The following is a 17490-nucleotide window of genomic DNA, read 5'->3' on the forward strand; positions in this document are numbered from 1 at the left end:
TGTAGTACACCTATTGCTGTAATTGGAAACTCTGAAGGCTGTAGAAGTCATTGATTAAGTAATTTGTTATTTATCTGTTGGCTTCTGTTCGTTTAAACAATGGTGAATACACTATATGGACAAAATGTGACACCTGACCATTACACCAACACTGTTTCTGTGGGCATTTTTGCCCATTCATCCAGTAGAGCATTTGTGAGGTCAGGCACTGATGTTGGATGAGAAGAACTGGCTCGTAATCTAAGTCCAAGTTCATCCCAAGGTGTTTGATGGAGTTGAGGTCAGGGCTCTGTGTGGGACAGTCATGTTCTTCCACACCAAAATCATCCAACCATATTTGCTTGCTTTGTGCACTGGGACTCAGTCATTGCTGGAATAAAAAAAGGCCTTCCCTAAGGGGTTGCCACAAAAGTTAAAAGCACAGCGTTGTCCAAAATGTCTTGGTATGTTTCCTTTAAAATGATAAATGGGCAAAAATTCCCACAGAAACACCCCAAAATCTTTTCGAAAGCCTTCCAAGAAGAGTGGAAGCTGTTACAGCTGCAAAAGAGGGGACCAACTACATATTAGTTAGAATACAATGTCATTAAAGTCCCTGTTGGTGTAATGGTCAATTGTCCCACTACTTTGGTCCATATATTGTATTTCCTCATGTTTTAACCAAGTACCCCCGAAACAATTAGACAGACTGGGATCCGGAAATTAGTATAAAAATATATTTATTGATTATAATATTATGTAGGCAACAGGTGCACTTAGAACTAATAATACAAAGGACAATGAGTATGAAATATGAATATTTTACATGACTGAACGATCCCGCTTTGATTAATTGATGTGCTTATTAATTGAACAATCAATACTTGGCTTATGCTATTTTTAGTAATGGAGAATAATAATGGATTAAAGTATTAGCCTCCTTACGCTTAGAATGTGCTTGTTTCCAAAGCATGCCCTGATGGTTTCTGAGCTCCATTTTAGAGAGTAAAACCAACCCAGTTCCAGCCTATGTCCTTTCTATTACATTGTGAGTAGCATACCTTCCAAGTGTCCAGCTTTTTATGAGACAGTCCCAATTTTTGGGAACTGCCCCATTGTTTCCCACTTCTGGACACTGTAGAACACTGGCCAGTTGGGGGATCCTCTGATCTCCCCAGATCAGCCTAGTTAGCTGTAAAACCAATGGAATTATGTCATGTTGCAGGACAGACTTCCATTGCAGCTCCCGCTTGACCCTACCCTCTCCTGTCTCTAGCCCCATCCACTTCCCACCCCTAGCTACACCTCAACAACTACTTATGATATGTTGGGGAGTATGGATTAGTCCTTTTACCTATGTGTATGAAATGTAAATGCAAGCTCATACCCCACATAATCATACTCTATACAAAACCACTTTCTTGTGCTGTCATGAGCAACATACGGTACTTTATACTAAACAAGCAGCAAATAGGTAAATGTTACTACAATTATGTTGTTAGGGTTAATAACTCTCTAGTAACAGTACCTCAGTACCTACTAATTTAATATGCACCTTTCTCTTCAATGTGCAGAATCAGATGAGTTCTGCCTATTTTTTTCTACCCAATACTTTATATATATATATATATATATATATAATTAGTTTAAATATATTTAATATTAGATGAAATATACAGGTATATATGTGTGTATGTATATGTATCTATATACACATACATAATTACTAATACAGAGACACTTAAAACAGAAGTAACACAGGTGAAAAATGAGCTAAAATTGATCTGGACATTCCAGCATCAGACTATTTGTCAATGAATTTTTAATCTGGTGGATGGAACATTGGGCCTATACTCAAATGTTTACTATTTGTGCATGTTGAAGCAAACAGAAAGATACTACAACAATCACATACTAAATTCGAAACATTCAGTGTTTCACATTATCCAGGCCTCCAAGTGTAGCTGTTGTGTGCCAGTTCTTTGTGTTCTTGTGATACCTGTGTCCCCTTTATGTTTTTTGGCATGTGTTTGTCGTCTGCTTGTGGCTGACGTGTCTTAATTTGCTTTTGTATCCTTGCTTTTGTTTGTTTCTTTCTGTGTCCCCTTCTACTACTTTTCTACGAGGCTCCATCATATTGAGATCCTGTTAAGGAAAAACCTGGTAGTGCTGTATGAAAAAAGAACTTTGGGGCCTATTTGTTGTGATTTATTATTCATCCAACATGCTGTCTTGAGAGGAACATTCTTAAACATTTTCATCCCATGGTATCCCTTATCTATCATTAACTGGCCGTGCCTTAGACACCTGCAAGTTTTACCCAAGTTGAGAATAAGTTTATTTCCAATTGAGTTAAGTGGTGAATAATTAACTTGCGAGGCTCTTGATTGTTCCCAATTTCTTTAGATTTTAGACACATAAATAACCTTCAATATCATCTCACAAAAGTTAAGGGGAAAAGTCAATAACCAGGTAACTTCCATGCTAGGTGATTGTCTCTCAGGCCATCAATAACACAGATAAGACCAGCGTTGCCCAGAGACCACCAGATTTTTTCTTGGTCTTAAAAGTATGTTTTACATGTTTCACTTGACATATCCTACCAACAACCACTGACAAAAATGCACCTTCCTTCTTCCTTTGGATCTCAAGAAAATCCACTAAGCGTTTAGTGGGACAGCATTGTGATGGCAACGTCTTTCTATATCTTTGTATCCAAACTGTGTGACCATGCCGGTGTTGTTTTTTGCTTTTTCCATGTGTGTTAATATGTACATTTTTTGTCAGTGATCTCACCACATTATTTTCTTTTGTTAAAGCCCCCATTAAACATTGTTTTCATGTTTTCTTTTCATTTTGCTCTCTTTCCTTCTTTCTTTCTAGAAGGGTGGGTGATGAAAAAGCACAACACTGAGCTGCTTTCCCTTTTTATTGAAACCTAGCCTGCAGACATCTTGAATTTATGCTGCCTGTTGTGTACTTACTCATCAGCTGCTTTTATTCTTCTAAAAAAGCATTTTAATACACTTATGTTGCTGCATTTCTTATACTGAGGTTTCATTTATTTGTTTCACTCGATTTTATTATGTTTCCCCTCTCTATCCTTATCCCCTTTTTCCTTCCCACATACAGATCCGCGTCGTGAAGGCATTCCGTAGCTCTCTCTATGAAGGTTTAGAAAAACCAGACTCTCGAACTTCAATTCACAACTTCATGACCCATCCAGAATTTAAGATTGAAGACTCCCAGCCTAATATCCCTCTCATTGATGACACAGACTTGGAGGAAGATCCAGCCCTCAAGCAAAACTCTAGCCAGCCCCCTTCACCCAACAAAAACAACAATGCTATTGACAGCGGTATTAATCTCACAACAGATACAAGCAAATCAGCTACCTCTTCCAGTCCTGGGAGCCCTATACATAGCTTGGAGACATCCCTTTAGCTGGAGTTGGCATAACAACTGCAAATTAATAATTCATAATCATGCTAACAATACCTATGTCTGGCTTAAAGAAGATGTTTCAACACTTAGTGGCCAGCAATGGAAGACACTGGTCCAGGCAGCTCTGGAAATGAGAATGTGGCAGTTTTCAACATGCCCTAATAAAACGCTCCCTTCTGGAATAGAAAGACAAGCTATGAAGAAGACACTAACCAACCATGTTCCTGCATGAATGTACACCTTCTCTCAACTGGTTTTATCATTTTACTTTTTACATATGCTTCTGGGCGTTTCTATATGTGGGACAGACTTCAGCGAGAACATTTCCCCAGTCAACAGTATTTATCTGGTTAACTGATACATGAGGCATGGGATTGCTAATAGGCAAAATCATCATGCTCACAATCCTTTATAGTGAATTACTATTTTTTCCCTTTTTTGAAGTTGCAAAGCTCAACTTGCACAGTGGATTTGCACCAGTAAGGACAGAGGAACTCAATCATATATAAAAGATTTATATAGGAGAAATATGTCCGTATATGCGTGTGTATATATGTATAAACCCCTTCATGTAACTCCAAGGAAAAATGTGTATATTGGCATATCTTCACAAAGGGCAGACCACAGTCCACCCGTCCACCAGTAAATACATTTTTAGTCTGTAATGTTAACTTTGGGGGGGAGAAATTGCAAATTATGTGTACAAACCCTTTATGCATGCAAATGAGAAGGGAATCTGTTGTTCCCTTAAGACAAATTATATGAGGTAAGATGATAAAAAAAGAAGAAAACAAACAAAAAAAAGTAAATTATAACTTAATGCAAGCAGGGTGCACGAAAAAAGTTATGTTTATTTATGTATACCACTTGTGGTGGAAAAAATGCACAAAGCAGCATTGATTGAAGTCCATGTATCCACGCAAAGCATTCCATTAAGAAGATGTACATAAGATATATTTCCATCAACTTAACTTGAAGCAGGATGGACATATCTTTATCTAACCAGCCAAGTGATGTCTTCAACAGAAGATCCCAATTCTGGGATTGCAGCTGCCATTGAAATTTATGTGGCACAAATGCCATAAATAAGACAAATTGTAAGAATGTAAGCTGTTTTTAACATTATTTTTCCCCTGTAAGGGGGTTAGAAAGCAATAATTCCCCATGTACCGGCCCTGTTCTTCAATATGATGTTTAAATGCTTATGTGCTGAAAGGTTGTTTATTAAGTACATTTTCTTGAAAACCATAGATACACACTCAAAGAAAAATATACTTTGGCATGTTGCCTTGTTTCAGTTTCAACTATTTTGTTGTTTTTTTTTGTCCAAAAATGAATGTAGATTCTTCACCACACAGACAAGTTAAACATTGTGATGGAAACACGCAATACCAGAGTCCTAAAGAGTCCTTTACCCTAAGACTGCACTTAACCTTGGAAGTTTAGATTATGTTATAATGGACGTCATTGTTTTTGAGGTTTAAATTATAGGCCAAGAAAACCTATTGTCAATCTTCCTGCCGATGAGACTGTAAATTTATAGCAGCTGAGAAGGCAATAATACAGATAAACAATTGGCATGAAGTATAAAAACACTGGCATGAAATATGTTTGGAACTCATTTTAGCTTAAAGTGTTTAGGCGTGCATATTGGTATATATGAGAAAATCAAATAATTAACAGTAAGTGTAAAGTAAAGTGCAACTTATAACACACCTCGTGAAAAAAACACTTTAAATTTCCACTAAAATAATACAAATAACAATAAACATAAAGGTGTAAGCGCACATGCCCCAATACACAACCTTAGAGTAAATTTGTATATATATACTTGCATATATAGAACAGGCTCTATATAAACAACACTATGATCTCTCTGTGTCTCAATTTACAGGACTAAAAGAGAGGTCTATACCATATTTTATGCAAGTATATATATATACAAATTTACTCTAAGGTTGTGTATTGGGGCATGTGCGCTTACACCTTTATGTTTATTGTTATATGGATATTGGCATATTTAGACACACACACTTACATTGTATTATAAGTAATGCAATCATCCACGGTGTATATGTATGTATGTATATATATATATATATATATATATATATATATATATACATACTCTTCTTACCATAGATTTGGCGAATGTTATGTCATAACTACACGGTATGTGGTCAGCAAGGCAAACCCGGATCAGTTCTGGTGCAGAGTAATTCATGTGGAGCAGTCACATGGCAAATGTTTTCACACCACGATCGCTCTAGTTGCCATATCCTACATGGCTCCTTATTTATTCTTAAGCTTGTCTTTTTCTTTCTTTTTATGATGTTGCAACAAGCAGTTAAAAGTGAAGTATGAGGACGTGTGAATGCTATATATTTATATATACAGAAAAATGATGAGTTATTAAGTATAATTATTAACAGCCTTCTTTTCTAAATGCCAATCTACCTTTCTTTCACTTTAAATTTACGTGGTTTGTTATACTTTTATTTTTAAGACATACCTAGAAAAATGGAACTCCCTCTTTTTTTTAATCATTTTTGCGACAATATATTGTTCATCTTCCCACAATGTACCTGTATATATAAAGCTGTGGTGGACATGAAGTTCATTGCTGGGGACTTATGTGAAGGCTGGGCAGCATGAAGCCCTGCATGACTGAGGGCCTAACGAGTCCAACAATATCTGCTGGGATGCAAACTATAAAGCTCTATGCAAATACACCACAGCAAATTTACTTTGTTTCACTTTTCCCCAGTTGCTGAACATATGTGATCCCAGTTATCTTGTCAACTATCTTGTACATTTACAGTTTGGTGCCCCATGTACCGCATGCCATACAGAGACTTTGAATAAGGATATATTTATTTGAATAAGCATCTTTTGTTAGACCTTGGATCAGTCAAGCAGTACTATTCGGAGGCCTAAGCTAAGCATAACTTTAATACTTGCAGTAGTAACACTTCCAGCTTTTGTCAGGCATAATATTAATTCATCGGTTATTGGCTGGTAATTCATAATTTATCTCAAGCATATTTGTCCGTTAAGAAATGCACATTTTAGCCAACGAATTAGAACAGATTTTAAACAAACTATCCTGTTTCCAAAACTTCCGACAATTAAGTATGTTTACATAGCTCGACAGCTCTTGAGTTTAAATAGTGACCTGTCACATCCACTCAATCCCTCCGGAGGCAAACCATAATTGGTTAATCCCAATAAATCTAACAGTTTAAATGAAAAATTCTTCTTTTAATAAAAATACATTGGTGTCTTTTTCTTAAACTAAATGTTTGCATTCCCTGATTTGGCAGTTATGTATTTAATGTTGTGATAAAGCAACTTCTCCTTAGGACTCAAGTTGATTTTGTCAAGTTTTACCTATTTTTTGTTTTTTTTACTGAATTGTCCAACATGACTCCCAAGTCAACCTGACTGTGTATGAACATCCCAGTTGCTATGCTTTCTATTTCACTTTCAAGGTTTGACAAGAGTTATGGACTGAATCTACAAAGTTGAAGACACTCCATTAAAGCCAGCTATTTACCTTGACTGACAACTCCACCAAAAGCAAACATATGTTGTGAGCAACATGGAGGTGTATAATTTGTTTGCAAGGTTGCTTTACTGTGTTTTACAGCAAAATGACAACTCTTGAACTGTTAGGATATAAAAGTGTCAGCAAGTAGAGCGATTGTAGAATGGCAAGCAAAGTACCAAGGATATAAAAGACACAAACCTGATAAGTTGTTGAACGTTTACAGGACAGATTAACTATTAAATATTTATTTATGTCTAGTAATATTAATTATGTATAATTACCTTTTAAAACTCACCCGTCAGTTGGTGACATAAAGTCTAAATTTAAGTTTACATTTCTTGTACCATTTGAAATCATTTTACTGGCTTGAATTGCCCGTTTTGCAGTAATCTGGGTGCTCTACCACTTGGGTAGTGCTGTGAAATGATGGATAAACAGGATTTCTTCCTGTTTAATTTTAAAGCTTAATGTACACAAGAAAGCCTCTGTAGCACTGGCAATGCAGAATCCCCCTCTGCATATCATATTTTCTAAATATACCAAAACAGATGTTTACAAGAACAATGGATAGTCCTAACGTCACTAAAGAGTCAGGTTTTACATCTAAAATAACAAAACTACTTTGAAATTGCGCCCTTATGAAAAATTATTGTAGTTTTTTCTGAAGTAATACTGCACTTTTACTGCAGTATTACTGCACATTTACTGCAGTTTTACTGCATTTGTACTTCACTGTACTGCAGTTTTACTGCAGTTATTTTTGTAAGGAAGTACAAATGCAATAAAGCTGCAGTACATTGAAGTACAACTGTAGGTTTGCAATATAATGACGTAAAAGTGCAGTAAACGTGCAGTAATACTGCAGTAAAAGTGCAGTATTGTAGTTTTTTCATGTCCAAAAAACTGCAGTTTTCTACAAACAAACTGCAGTATTACTTCAGAAAAAACTGCAGTAATTTTTCGTAAGGGCGACCACTTAAATCAAGGAAGAACTTAATTATTGAGACTTTTACTACTAAGCACTAGAGATTTGATTATTAAAGGTACATCTCAATGAGACATTTTTTGTGGTAACGTTTTAAGTCTACTTATACTGCCACAGATTCAACAAATTAACAAAGGCATTTGAAAACATCCTATTAATTGATTCCTAGGTATTTATAAGTACTCATTTTTTTGTTTTAGACATTTTCAGGCCTTCTATAGATAGGTAGCCTATAAGCTGTTGTGTTTATCCTCCACCAATATTTTGGAGATCACAAACTTCTTAATATATAGGTGGTGTGTAATACAACAGTTTGACAACAGATCATGTTGCTTTTATGCATGACAGCCATTACAATATCACAGGCGCTATTTTATTATAATCCACGTTTAAACAATGCCCGTTAAATATGTCCGTTCTTGCTTTTGCAATATTATGGTTGCGTCAATTTTAGTATCCCTTTTAAAAGCAAAATACATCTGAATATAGGAAAACTGTACAAATATTTTCATTCTCTCTCTTCAAAACAAACTTTAATCTATAGAAATCAACCTACTGTTTGCCCGCAGGTAATACATATATACAAGTCTATCGACGGCAAGAAATATTTTTGGCCCAACTTTTAAAATTAATGATGAAACACCGATACAATTTACATTCTGTACTTAGCAGCATGGGAGATACACAACATGGAAAAAATAACATAGATGTAAACAATATACAAGGTACACTTGGCTGTCCGTTCTGTAAATGGTTTTCTTTGTTTATGCTACAAGGTTTGCTTTGGTGTTTAAGGCTTTTTTTTTTTAGCGGTGAGGGAGATAATCTTTCAGTTCACCCGTTTTTACATCCTTTTTTAATTATAGCTAATACTAATTGTAAATACATAAAATTATCTCTTCGTTCATGTATTACTATGCAAAAGCTAACGCTCTCTATTGCTGTTCCTACTCCTACAGTGTGATGCTGGAATGTTGTTTTAACCCCTCAAGGACAACGGGTTCTCCTTGAACCCATGAAGGAAAATGCATTGTAAGCCTGTACATGTATGGGCTTTGTCATGAAGGGGTTAAAGGAGCAAAAAAAAAAAAGATAATAACTGATGTACATTATTTTATAATAAAAAAAAAACAGCAATTCTGGGGTTTTACTCTTGCTGCTGTGATTGTCTATTTGGATGATTCCTGGCAGGAGCACAAGTGGAAACGATAAAAAAATAATATATATATATATATATATATAATAATTTCACAAAACAGCATGAATCTGGTGGTCTGGATTTACCGTTATTATTTACTTTATTTCTGTAAAATACATTTGTGTTGTTCAATCAAGTGGTGGAATAGAACATTCAAAGCAGGTACATTACAAACTGACTCTTGTTATCAGTTATGGTAAGTGACAGTGAACTTATTAGGACCTCCTATCATGACCAAGAGAGATTTTCTGAAAGAGCACTGCATGTTTATTATGTGAAATCTACAAAGATGACAGATAAATTAATAAAATTATATGTTTTTTTTACAAAACATTGTTTCAAAACTGTTGAAAAAGATATTCTTGTGTATTGCATGACACAAACACTGTAAATTGCATGAAATGGATAGAAAATACCAAAGAGGTAGCTTAACTTTAACCATAGACTATCAAATTATTGCTTACTTTTTTCACTTTGCTCTGCTTTCTTAAATTAAATTCTTCAATTTATGTTTAGGATGTAAACCCATCCCTGCTCAAAGAAAATTTAGCATTTGTAACCTTAATTTAACTGAAAACACACTGTCCTGCCACAAGCTTCATTACCGCATTATAATCTTAATGTACAGTATACCAGTCACTTTACACAACCACTTTTAAGTGGAACTTAAGCTTGGCACTGCCAGTGCATTTTTCAGTGTTCACACAATCACTGGCTACATGAAAAGGTCATACTTCAACACATGCTAACCACCTCTTTTAATTGTTTTCTTAATGAGCAGGAACTTTGGTTGACCACATAAAACAGAAGGGGACTGTCCCACAAAAAAGGTCATTTGCCAGATATACTAAAAGTACAAGTAGATCCCAAAGACAGGGAATCTTTGTCTCCAAATAGGTTCCCAGTGCCATATTGGTCCCCAAACAGCTTGTCACTTGCCAGTACCATTGTTGTCTGTAAACTGCTTATCAGTGCCGTATTTACATCCACACAGCTAAACAGTGCCATCGTTGTCCCCAGGCAGGACCAAAACATCTAAACAGTGCTCTGTCTCTGCACTTATTTGTAAACTTTAAAGAAAAACTTTCAATCGTTTTCCTCTCTTTTTTAGGTCTGAAGCAATACCCAAGGAAGAGAGGAACACTTTTGAAAGCTTGTCTTTTAAGTATTATGTTAATCCAATAAAAAAAGGTATATTTGCAGACAGCAATACTCTACTATCTTGGCTTCATGTTCCATGAAACATAGACCCTAGCCACTTTTTTCAGTGGCCTGATTTAGTGGTGACCGCCAGTTTTGACTGTGGTATCTTATATACCCCCCTATATATTGTTCCTAGAGTCACCACTGATTATGATATAATAATCTCTTGTAAACAAGATACTGTGAAATAATCTCTCTAGATCTCTCTCTCTAAAAATCACATAGCACATTTCAAGGTCAACAAAGTACCAGCGTAAAGACTTTGAAATTCTGAAACAGTTCTACAAAAGAGGTTTTCGCAGCTCTTTGGAGAAATCAAAACTCTCTTTTAAGTCTTGCAGTCTTAGTATTATTTTTCTCAAGTAGCAAATCTGAAGTCTGTCTGTTTAATGTATTTACTTGCTATAGTGAAGCATACCAAGAAGGATAGATAAAACACAACCCTCCATCAACCTGACTAGTATTGAAATATATAATATCTGAAAGTCCTTGAAAACAAGCCATGATATTTGAGGGTCTTGAATGTCATTAGAGCTATTAAATAGTCCAAAACTATATTTTAAAGGCCATTCCTACTCAAAGTGTTTTGTACATTTTAATATACGGTTGCGGCAACTTAATTTTACTTAAGATGCATTCAATTTTAAAATTGCTATAGTGACTACGAGCGTGGACAGCCCATAATTAGTCTACCACGGAACGATGAGTTTCATGGGCACTGCGTACAGCGCTGGCTGCAGGAAAACCCCAGCTGCCCCCTGTGCCGCCATCAAATCCTCCAAATTCGCGGGGGAGAGAGGATCGTTCTCTCATCAACAGAGATAACAGTTACTCGGAGAAGAGACAGACCTGATATCATAACTTCCAGAACCTATGAAGTTGATGAATGAGGCTTGAAACATCATCTCCATCCCCAGTTCCTCTTCTATGAAACACCACTTAGAATAATAATAAACCAAAAATATACTATAAAACTGTTTTGTGAAATCATTATTTAAAATATGTAATTTCTTTAGCAGGACAAGACAACCATAACTGTGAAAAATGAAAATAAAAACATCATATGCTTTTTGTATAACATAAAATAGAGTTATTGTTAGCCTTGTATGTTCGTGTATGCTTGTGTGTCTGCCTGGGAATGCTAGTGTGTGTGTGCATGAGTATATTAGAATGGGTATGTTAGTGTGTGTCTGGGTTTTTTTATTGTGCGAACATGTTTCTTTGTGTATGTTAGGGTGTGCGTGTTGGGTATGTTAATGTGCGGAAAGTCTCTGGGTATGTTAGTGTAAGTGCATATGAATGTTTTAGTGTGAACGTGTGTCTTTATCTGGGTATGTTTGTGAGTGTGTGTATGTTATTGTGTGAACATGTGTCTTTGGGTATGTTAGTATGTATGTGACTGGTTGTGTTAGTTTGAGTATCTGGGTTTGTTTGTTTGAGTGTTAGTGCTGAGTGTCTAGCGTCTGTTAGTGTGAGTGGCCCTCTTGAGGTCAGACTCTGGATCCATTCTTGGTATGGCCATGACATAAACAGCACGAGGACTTCTAACGCATACACATTGTTTATTTCAAATGCATCACGTGTGAAATTAGCAAATACAATTAATACTGTGACTATCTATTCTCATATAATACATACACTGCAATAAAAATTCAACGTTTACTACGGTAAAAATAAAGATACAAATAATGCATTGTTTCCTGAATTATCATGCTTCTGGTGTTGCAAAAAATCAAATGATTATATTTTTTTAGCAGGTCGTGGTGCAGTAAGAGCACTGCTTAGTGTACCTAGGCCCACTCTCCTTGTACATATCTATGTGCCAAGGCTCACAGCTGCTTGTTATTACACAGCACATGCACCATCACCTCCACCTAATCACAAGCAATCCCACACTGACCAGTGACTGGATTTACAGCCAGCAAAAAGTCCTAGGGGCTTCTCTGAGTCCAGCCTGTGGGAAGCTGCGGTAAATGAGAAGACTCAGGTGCTAGTAACTGTGATACTGGCCAGCGTGTGCATTACACAGAATTACATGTGTGTTAGGAGACTTTAAGTGACAGAAGGTGCCTAACTAAAACCATGGCTAAAATTCCAATTTCAAAGGCTATTTAATCAACTGTAAGCAATACTTAAGAAAGCAGTGGTTAACAATGCTTGATCACAAGATTTCAAAACCAGGCTTTTCTATATATTTGCAGGACACACTAGAAACTATTCAACAGAACTGCAAACTTCGTTACTGGTATATGTAAGTTCTGACAAGCTATGTATCTCATGGTAACCCAGCTTGTTAGAGTGCTTCAAAGAAGTTATGTCTTAAGAAAATAATTTTTTCAAACTTCATATTTACAAAAAATGCCTTGCAAATCCCCCCTGCGTGGGACACACAAACATACTAACACACACTTACATATTTACACGCATAGTAACATAGTTACAAACACATTTACACAGTTACACACATTAACACAAACACACACATATTAACTAACATACACCCACAGTACCATACATTTACATGTACCCACAGTAACACATTTATAGTTACACACACACAGTAGCATACAACCCTCTCCCCCTTTTGTGGTTCACTTACCTTGTAGAAGTCCTGCGGTGGGAGCAGAAGGCCTCTGTCTCGCAGCTCTCGCAGAAGGCCTCTGTCTCACTGCTGAGCGATTGATTACATTGATTCTGTGTCACAGATATGTTCCATTTTAACTCTATCATATAATAAGGACTTTGCCCAGACTAAGCCATACTTTTCTCTAGAGATACCCTCTTTGTGGTGGAGGAATGTCACAAAATTTACCTTTCTACGAGGACATGTCAGGTCCCAAAATACATCAATATTTCAGCTTTCAAACTGGGGTTCCTCATAGTGAGAGTAGACATTAACTTACCATTAGATCCTAGGATTGATATGTCATTAGGGGTCTGGGCTGTCCCTATGTCACTCACACACAATGTCAGTTTCCTACTTCGACAATACAGGTTGGTGGACTGCTGGAGGGCATTGCATCCTGGGAAGAAGGACTACACCTACTATTAGGACCTACTCCAGGATTGATGCCTTTTTCGTGGAGTACTATCACCTAGGGAATGTGACAAGGTAGAACAAAGGGTCCATGAGGTGGTTGGACCATGCCCCCTGATCCTGCAAATGAATGCCCCACTATCCCACCTGATATTTACTGACTTTAGACTTAATGAGTTTTTATTACTGAACACCGTTATACTCTCAGATTTAGGAACCCATCTGAGCCATTACTCTTCAAATGTGCCTCCCATTCTTCAGTATTGGAGGCACATAAATGTGCAGTGCATGTTTTTTTGATCCAGCGGGCCTCCACCCTTAGGAGACAGAGGACAGAGAAAGTTGCAGCACTGTCCATAAAAATAGCCGAACTGGAGAGAGAACGCATAAGTCCTCCAATGAGGACCAGATATTCACACAATTAATGGAGTCTGGAGGCCGTTTGTCAGATACTTACAAAAGAAACACTCACAAATTATTTCTACAGTCCATGTTCTATGAACATGAGGACAAGTGTGGCTCTGGCACAGATATCCTACCGGAGTGACCATCCACACTGACGAACATTGATGAGACCTTCCGGCAATATTACCAGTCCCTATACAATTCACCGGTGAGGAAAGGGGGGGTGTGACACCAGGGTGGGAGATATCTCAACGTCTCTGAGAATATTCAGAGAAAACCCTGTCGCACAAGGTGGACTGAGACCAGGCGGCATATCTAGATAGACTGATCACAAAGGAGGATGTCCTTTACACCATTAAATGTATGGTCCAGATGGCCTCCCCTTCAGCTATTACAATCTGTTAAGCAAACACCTAATTAACTACTGAAGGACACCAACACACACTGATATCCATGATCACCACGTTGTGTTAGGACATTCGATCCTGTGTGTTGCCACACATCATGTGGCACGGCAGGATCAATGTCATCAAGATCCTCCCGAGACTGCTATATCTCTTTCAGACAATCTCAATTACGCCACCAAACTTCTTTTTTAGAACACTCAGGTCCGTGGTCATGAGATATGTGTGGAGGTAGGAGAATCCTTGACTTTATGCTCTTCTGACTAGCTCCAAGGAGAGGGGGAGAATGAATCTTCCTGATTTCTGTAAGTATTACCAGGCAGCCCACCTTACAAGAATTATGGAATGGGTCCACAGCCCCCCAACAGATTCAGTTTGCCTGGGGTCTAAGTGCTTGGGACCTAGAGTTTCTCGGGATCCCAGCTCCTGTTAGGGTCTCCTAGCTGCTAGTGGGAGAGGTGGTGAAGCAATCGCAGGTCCTCCAGCCTAAGTTACCTCCATGGGACTGGCAACCTTATGACTTACTCTCAGATCCCACACTATGTAGCATTTCTCCCTGGCAGACATCATCTCTTCTGAGAGTACACCCAGAAATCCTTGCCTATAATCTACTCATAGTTGAAGGCTCGCCCCAGCCCCAAAGATTCATGAGAGAAAATGGGAAGACATATTGGAATGCCCATTATCAGAGGCCTGTTGGTCATAGATCTTCAGACTGACTCATAAATGCTCCCTCGAAGCAAAAAAACTCAGGAGAAGTCACATAAAGTATTAACAATGCGGTATCGAACCCCGAGCAGACCAGGTAGAACTTTCCCAGACATAGACACAAGTTGCTGGAGATATGGAGGGGTTATTGGCTCCTTCATCCACATATGGTGGGATTCCCCACTTATCTTCTGGAGAACGGGCCGGAGAGGGTTCTGGAGACACCTCTGCAACACTCTGCAACACCTACATGTCTGAGGAGCAATAGAGACGCTCCACCAACCTGACACTTACTGCCAAATGCTCCACCAACACAGCCAAATGCCTGATCCCTTGATACTGGTGCAAAACATCTGTGCCGTCATACAATCCTTGGATCAAAAGAAGGTCAGGGTGATAGGGGAACTAAATCAGACTGGATGCAAAACTACACAGTGATTTGGGTTATATAGATTTCACTAGCACAAGGTTACCCAGAACAGAACATTCTCGGTATCCCGGTCCCCTTCCTCACTGGACCAAACTGTCCAGTTTGGACAGAGGGCGACTTTGACTGATCGCGCCATGTGATATGTGGGTCCCCTCATCCCCACTTTTTTCTCTCTCCTACCCCCCTCTCTCCTTTTATCCCTCTGCTTTGCCAATTTCTGACCTTTAATCTTATTCTTTTTCAATCTCCATCTTCCCACTTGAGGGTTTGGCTAGGGAGTGAGCTGGGCTGTGGCCCAACCAGGGAGGTTAACTAACAAATTACGGTTTGGAAGATGAAACTGTCCCAGAACACTCTATAGCCAAAGCACTTGATTTAAATTTTTTTTTCTTCAAATAATAGTAAAAAAATATTTTTAATTATTCACCATATTTATTATTTTTATAGTAAACTAGTTGATATGATCAAAGTAATGGTATCTAAAGAAAGTCCATCTTGTCCTGAAAAAAAACAAACAATATAACTTGAAAATTACAGCTAAAAAGCACGGCAGAAATGCTAACGCAACCCCGGTGACGAAAATTGCCCGGTCCTTAAAGGGTTAATCCTGAATCACGCCGCATAGTGAGGATTAGAGATTCTAGCCCAGAGACTAGTGACGTCCACAATCTGATATTTCCATTGGTGAGGGTATGGGCGGGCTTTGGGAATTCTCCCATTGCTGTTGGTAGTTTTTTTTACTTTCAGTCTTGGAACCGGCCAATCCTCGCTATAATGCCTGTCAGTAACAGCAAGTGGGTGGGAGCTGTCAGGTTTCCCGCGTTCTTGTGAAGGTTTGTTTTGTATTCGTTGCTTTTAGCAGACGGTACAGACTTGGGGGATGTAAGTTAATGAGAGTACGTTATGTGTCTGTCTTTATAGGAACCGGTGACCGCTAGTAAATGACGCACCTCTTTACAGTAAGCATGCTTAGCCGTCGTGTCCGAGTTGTTTAAGGGGTCATTACCTGTGTTTTGATAATTATTGTAACCACCGGGGCCTAGTGCATTAGGGGTGAATGGCATGCGTCACGTCAAAATGTTAGCGCTTTGGGCGCAGCGCAAACCCCCAGAAGCCCGAACCTAACAGTATTCAAAAGGTGTTCAGCTACAACCCTCGTGAATCTCAGCCAGCCTGTTGGGTAGCAAAGGCTTCTGGCTGTAGTAATGAAATAAGCAGCTCGAGATCTAGTTTTTGACATTTCCCCCATGTTATCATCTAGATCCCCTTAAATGATGGTGGGTGTACTGAGGAGATTCTTTCATATTAATGCGAGGAGGACATTCTGTAACATTCCTGCCTTAGAGTAATTCTTCTAATTAGAGGTTTGTTAGAGTAATTCTTTATCAGTTGAAGCTTTGTGGATTCTCTTCTTGACATTAAACTGGAATTTTTGTGTCCTGTATCGTTTGCTAAGAATTATAGTTTCTCAAAACCAAGCATCCAGGAACAGAAGCAAATTTTCTAACAAATGCAATGTAGAAGCAGTTTATTATACAGCATTGAATCCTCGCACAGAATGCATTTCAGATAGAATGCACAAGAGTTCACCAAACACACAATACCTCCCAGATACGTCTTACTATTTTCAGCTTCGAACCGCTTACATTGACCATACGGTATATTGCTCAATAACCATTGTTTGTAAAGTCTTGCACCGTGAACTAAAGGCTTGGCAGCACAGACCAGCCCATCAGAGTTAAATCAATCTGAGGACTTAAGTCCCTTGGCTGTGAATATCTTATATATATATATATATATAGATATATATATAGATATATATAGATATATATATATATTACACACACACGACAATGTGAGAATATGAAGCTATGTAGTCCAAAGATCACAAAACAGTACTACAATACAAGAATATAAACATCTGAAAAACCAAATGGTTCCTAGCTTAGAACTGTTTTGCAATTTCGAAAAGAAAATCGATTATAAGACAAGGTTTTTTTCAGGACAAATGCACTGAAAAATTCTATTCGGGGTCGTCTTATAATCAGACCTCAAATAGAGGTCTGACTACAAGACTAAGATCCCGATCCCTCGCAGCGCTGCAGGGGACCTGGATCATCTTCTCTGACAGCCGGTGAACGTTTGTG

The 17490-nt window shown here is 38.0% G+C and overlaps 2 protein-coding genes across 8 annotated transcripts in view; both read left to right on the top strand.

The window, feature by feature from the left end:
- The window catches only part of ATP2B2 (ATPase plasma membrane Ca2+ transporting 2), a 121428-nt gene extending 116701 nt beyond the window's left edge, over positions 1–4727 (top strand). For 5 of the 6 annotated variants that reach the window (XM_053470174.1, XM_053470169.1, XM_053470170.1 and 2 more), the window contains one exon: positions 3112–4727. In XM_053470174.1, coding sequence (XP_053326149.1) covers positions 3112–3423 — 312 coding nt within the window. In that variant the 3' untranslated portion in view covers positions 3424–4727. The remainder of the gene's footprint in view (positions 1–3111) is intronic. The other variant, XM_053470172.1, reaches the window with a different exon arrangement.
- An 11428-nt stretch (positions 4728–16155) lies between these two features.
- Positions 16156–17490, top strand: part of FANCD2 (FA complementation group D2) — a 35449-nt gene continuing 34114 nt past the window's right edge. Inside the window, exon 1 of one of the 2 annotated variants that reach the window (XM_053470168.1) lies at positions 16156–16225. Coding sequence is in view for 1 of the 2 variants with exons in the window: in XM_053470167.1 (XP_053326142.1) it covers positions 16234–16239 (6 nt within the window). In the remaining variant the exon portion in view is untranslated. Of the gene's footprint in view, positions 16240–17490 lie in introns of both variants that reach the window. The other variant, XM_053470167.1, reaches the window with a different exon arrangement.

Source organism: Spea bombifrons, chromosome 6 (genome assembly GCF_027358695.1).
Source record: "Spea bombifrons isolate aSpeBom1 chromosome 6, aSpeBom1.2.pri, whole genome shotgun sequence".
In the NCBI taxonomy this organism is placed as follows: Eukaryota; Metazoa; Chordata; class Amphibia; order Anura; family Pelobatidae; genus Spea; species Spea bombifrons.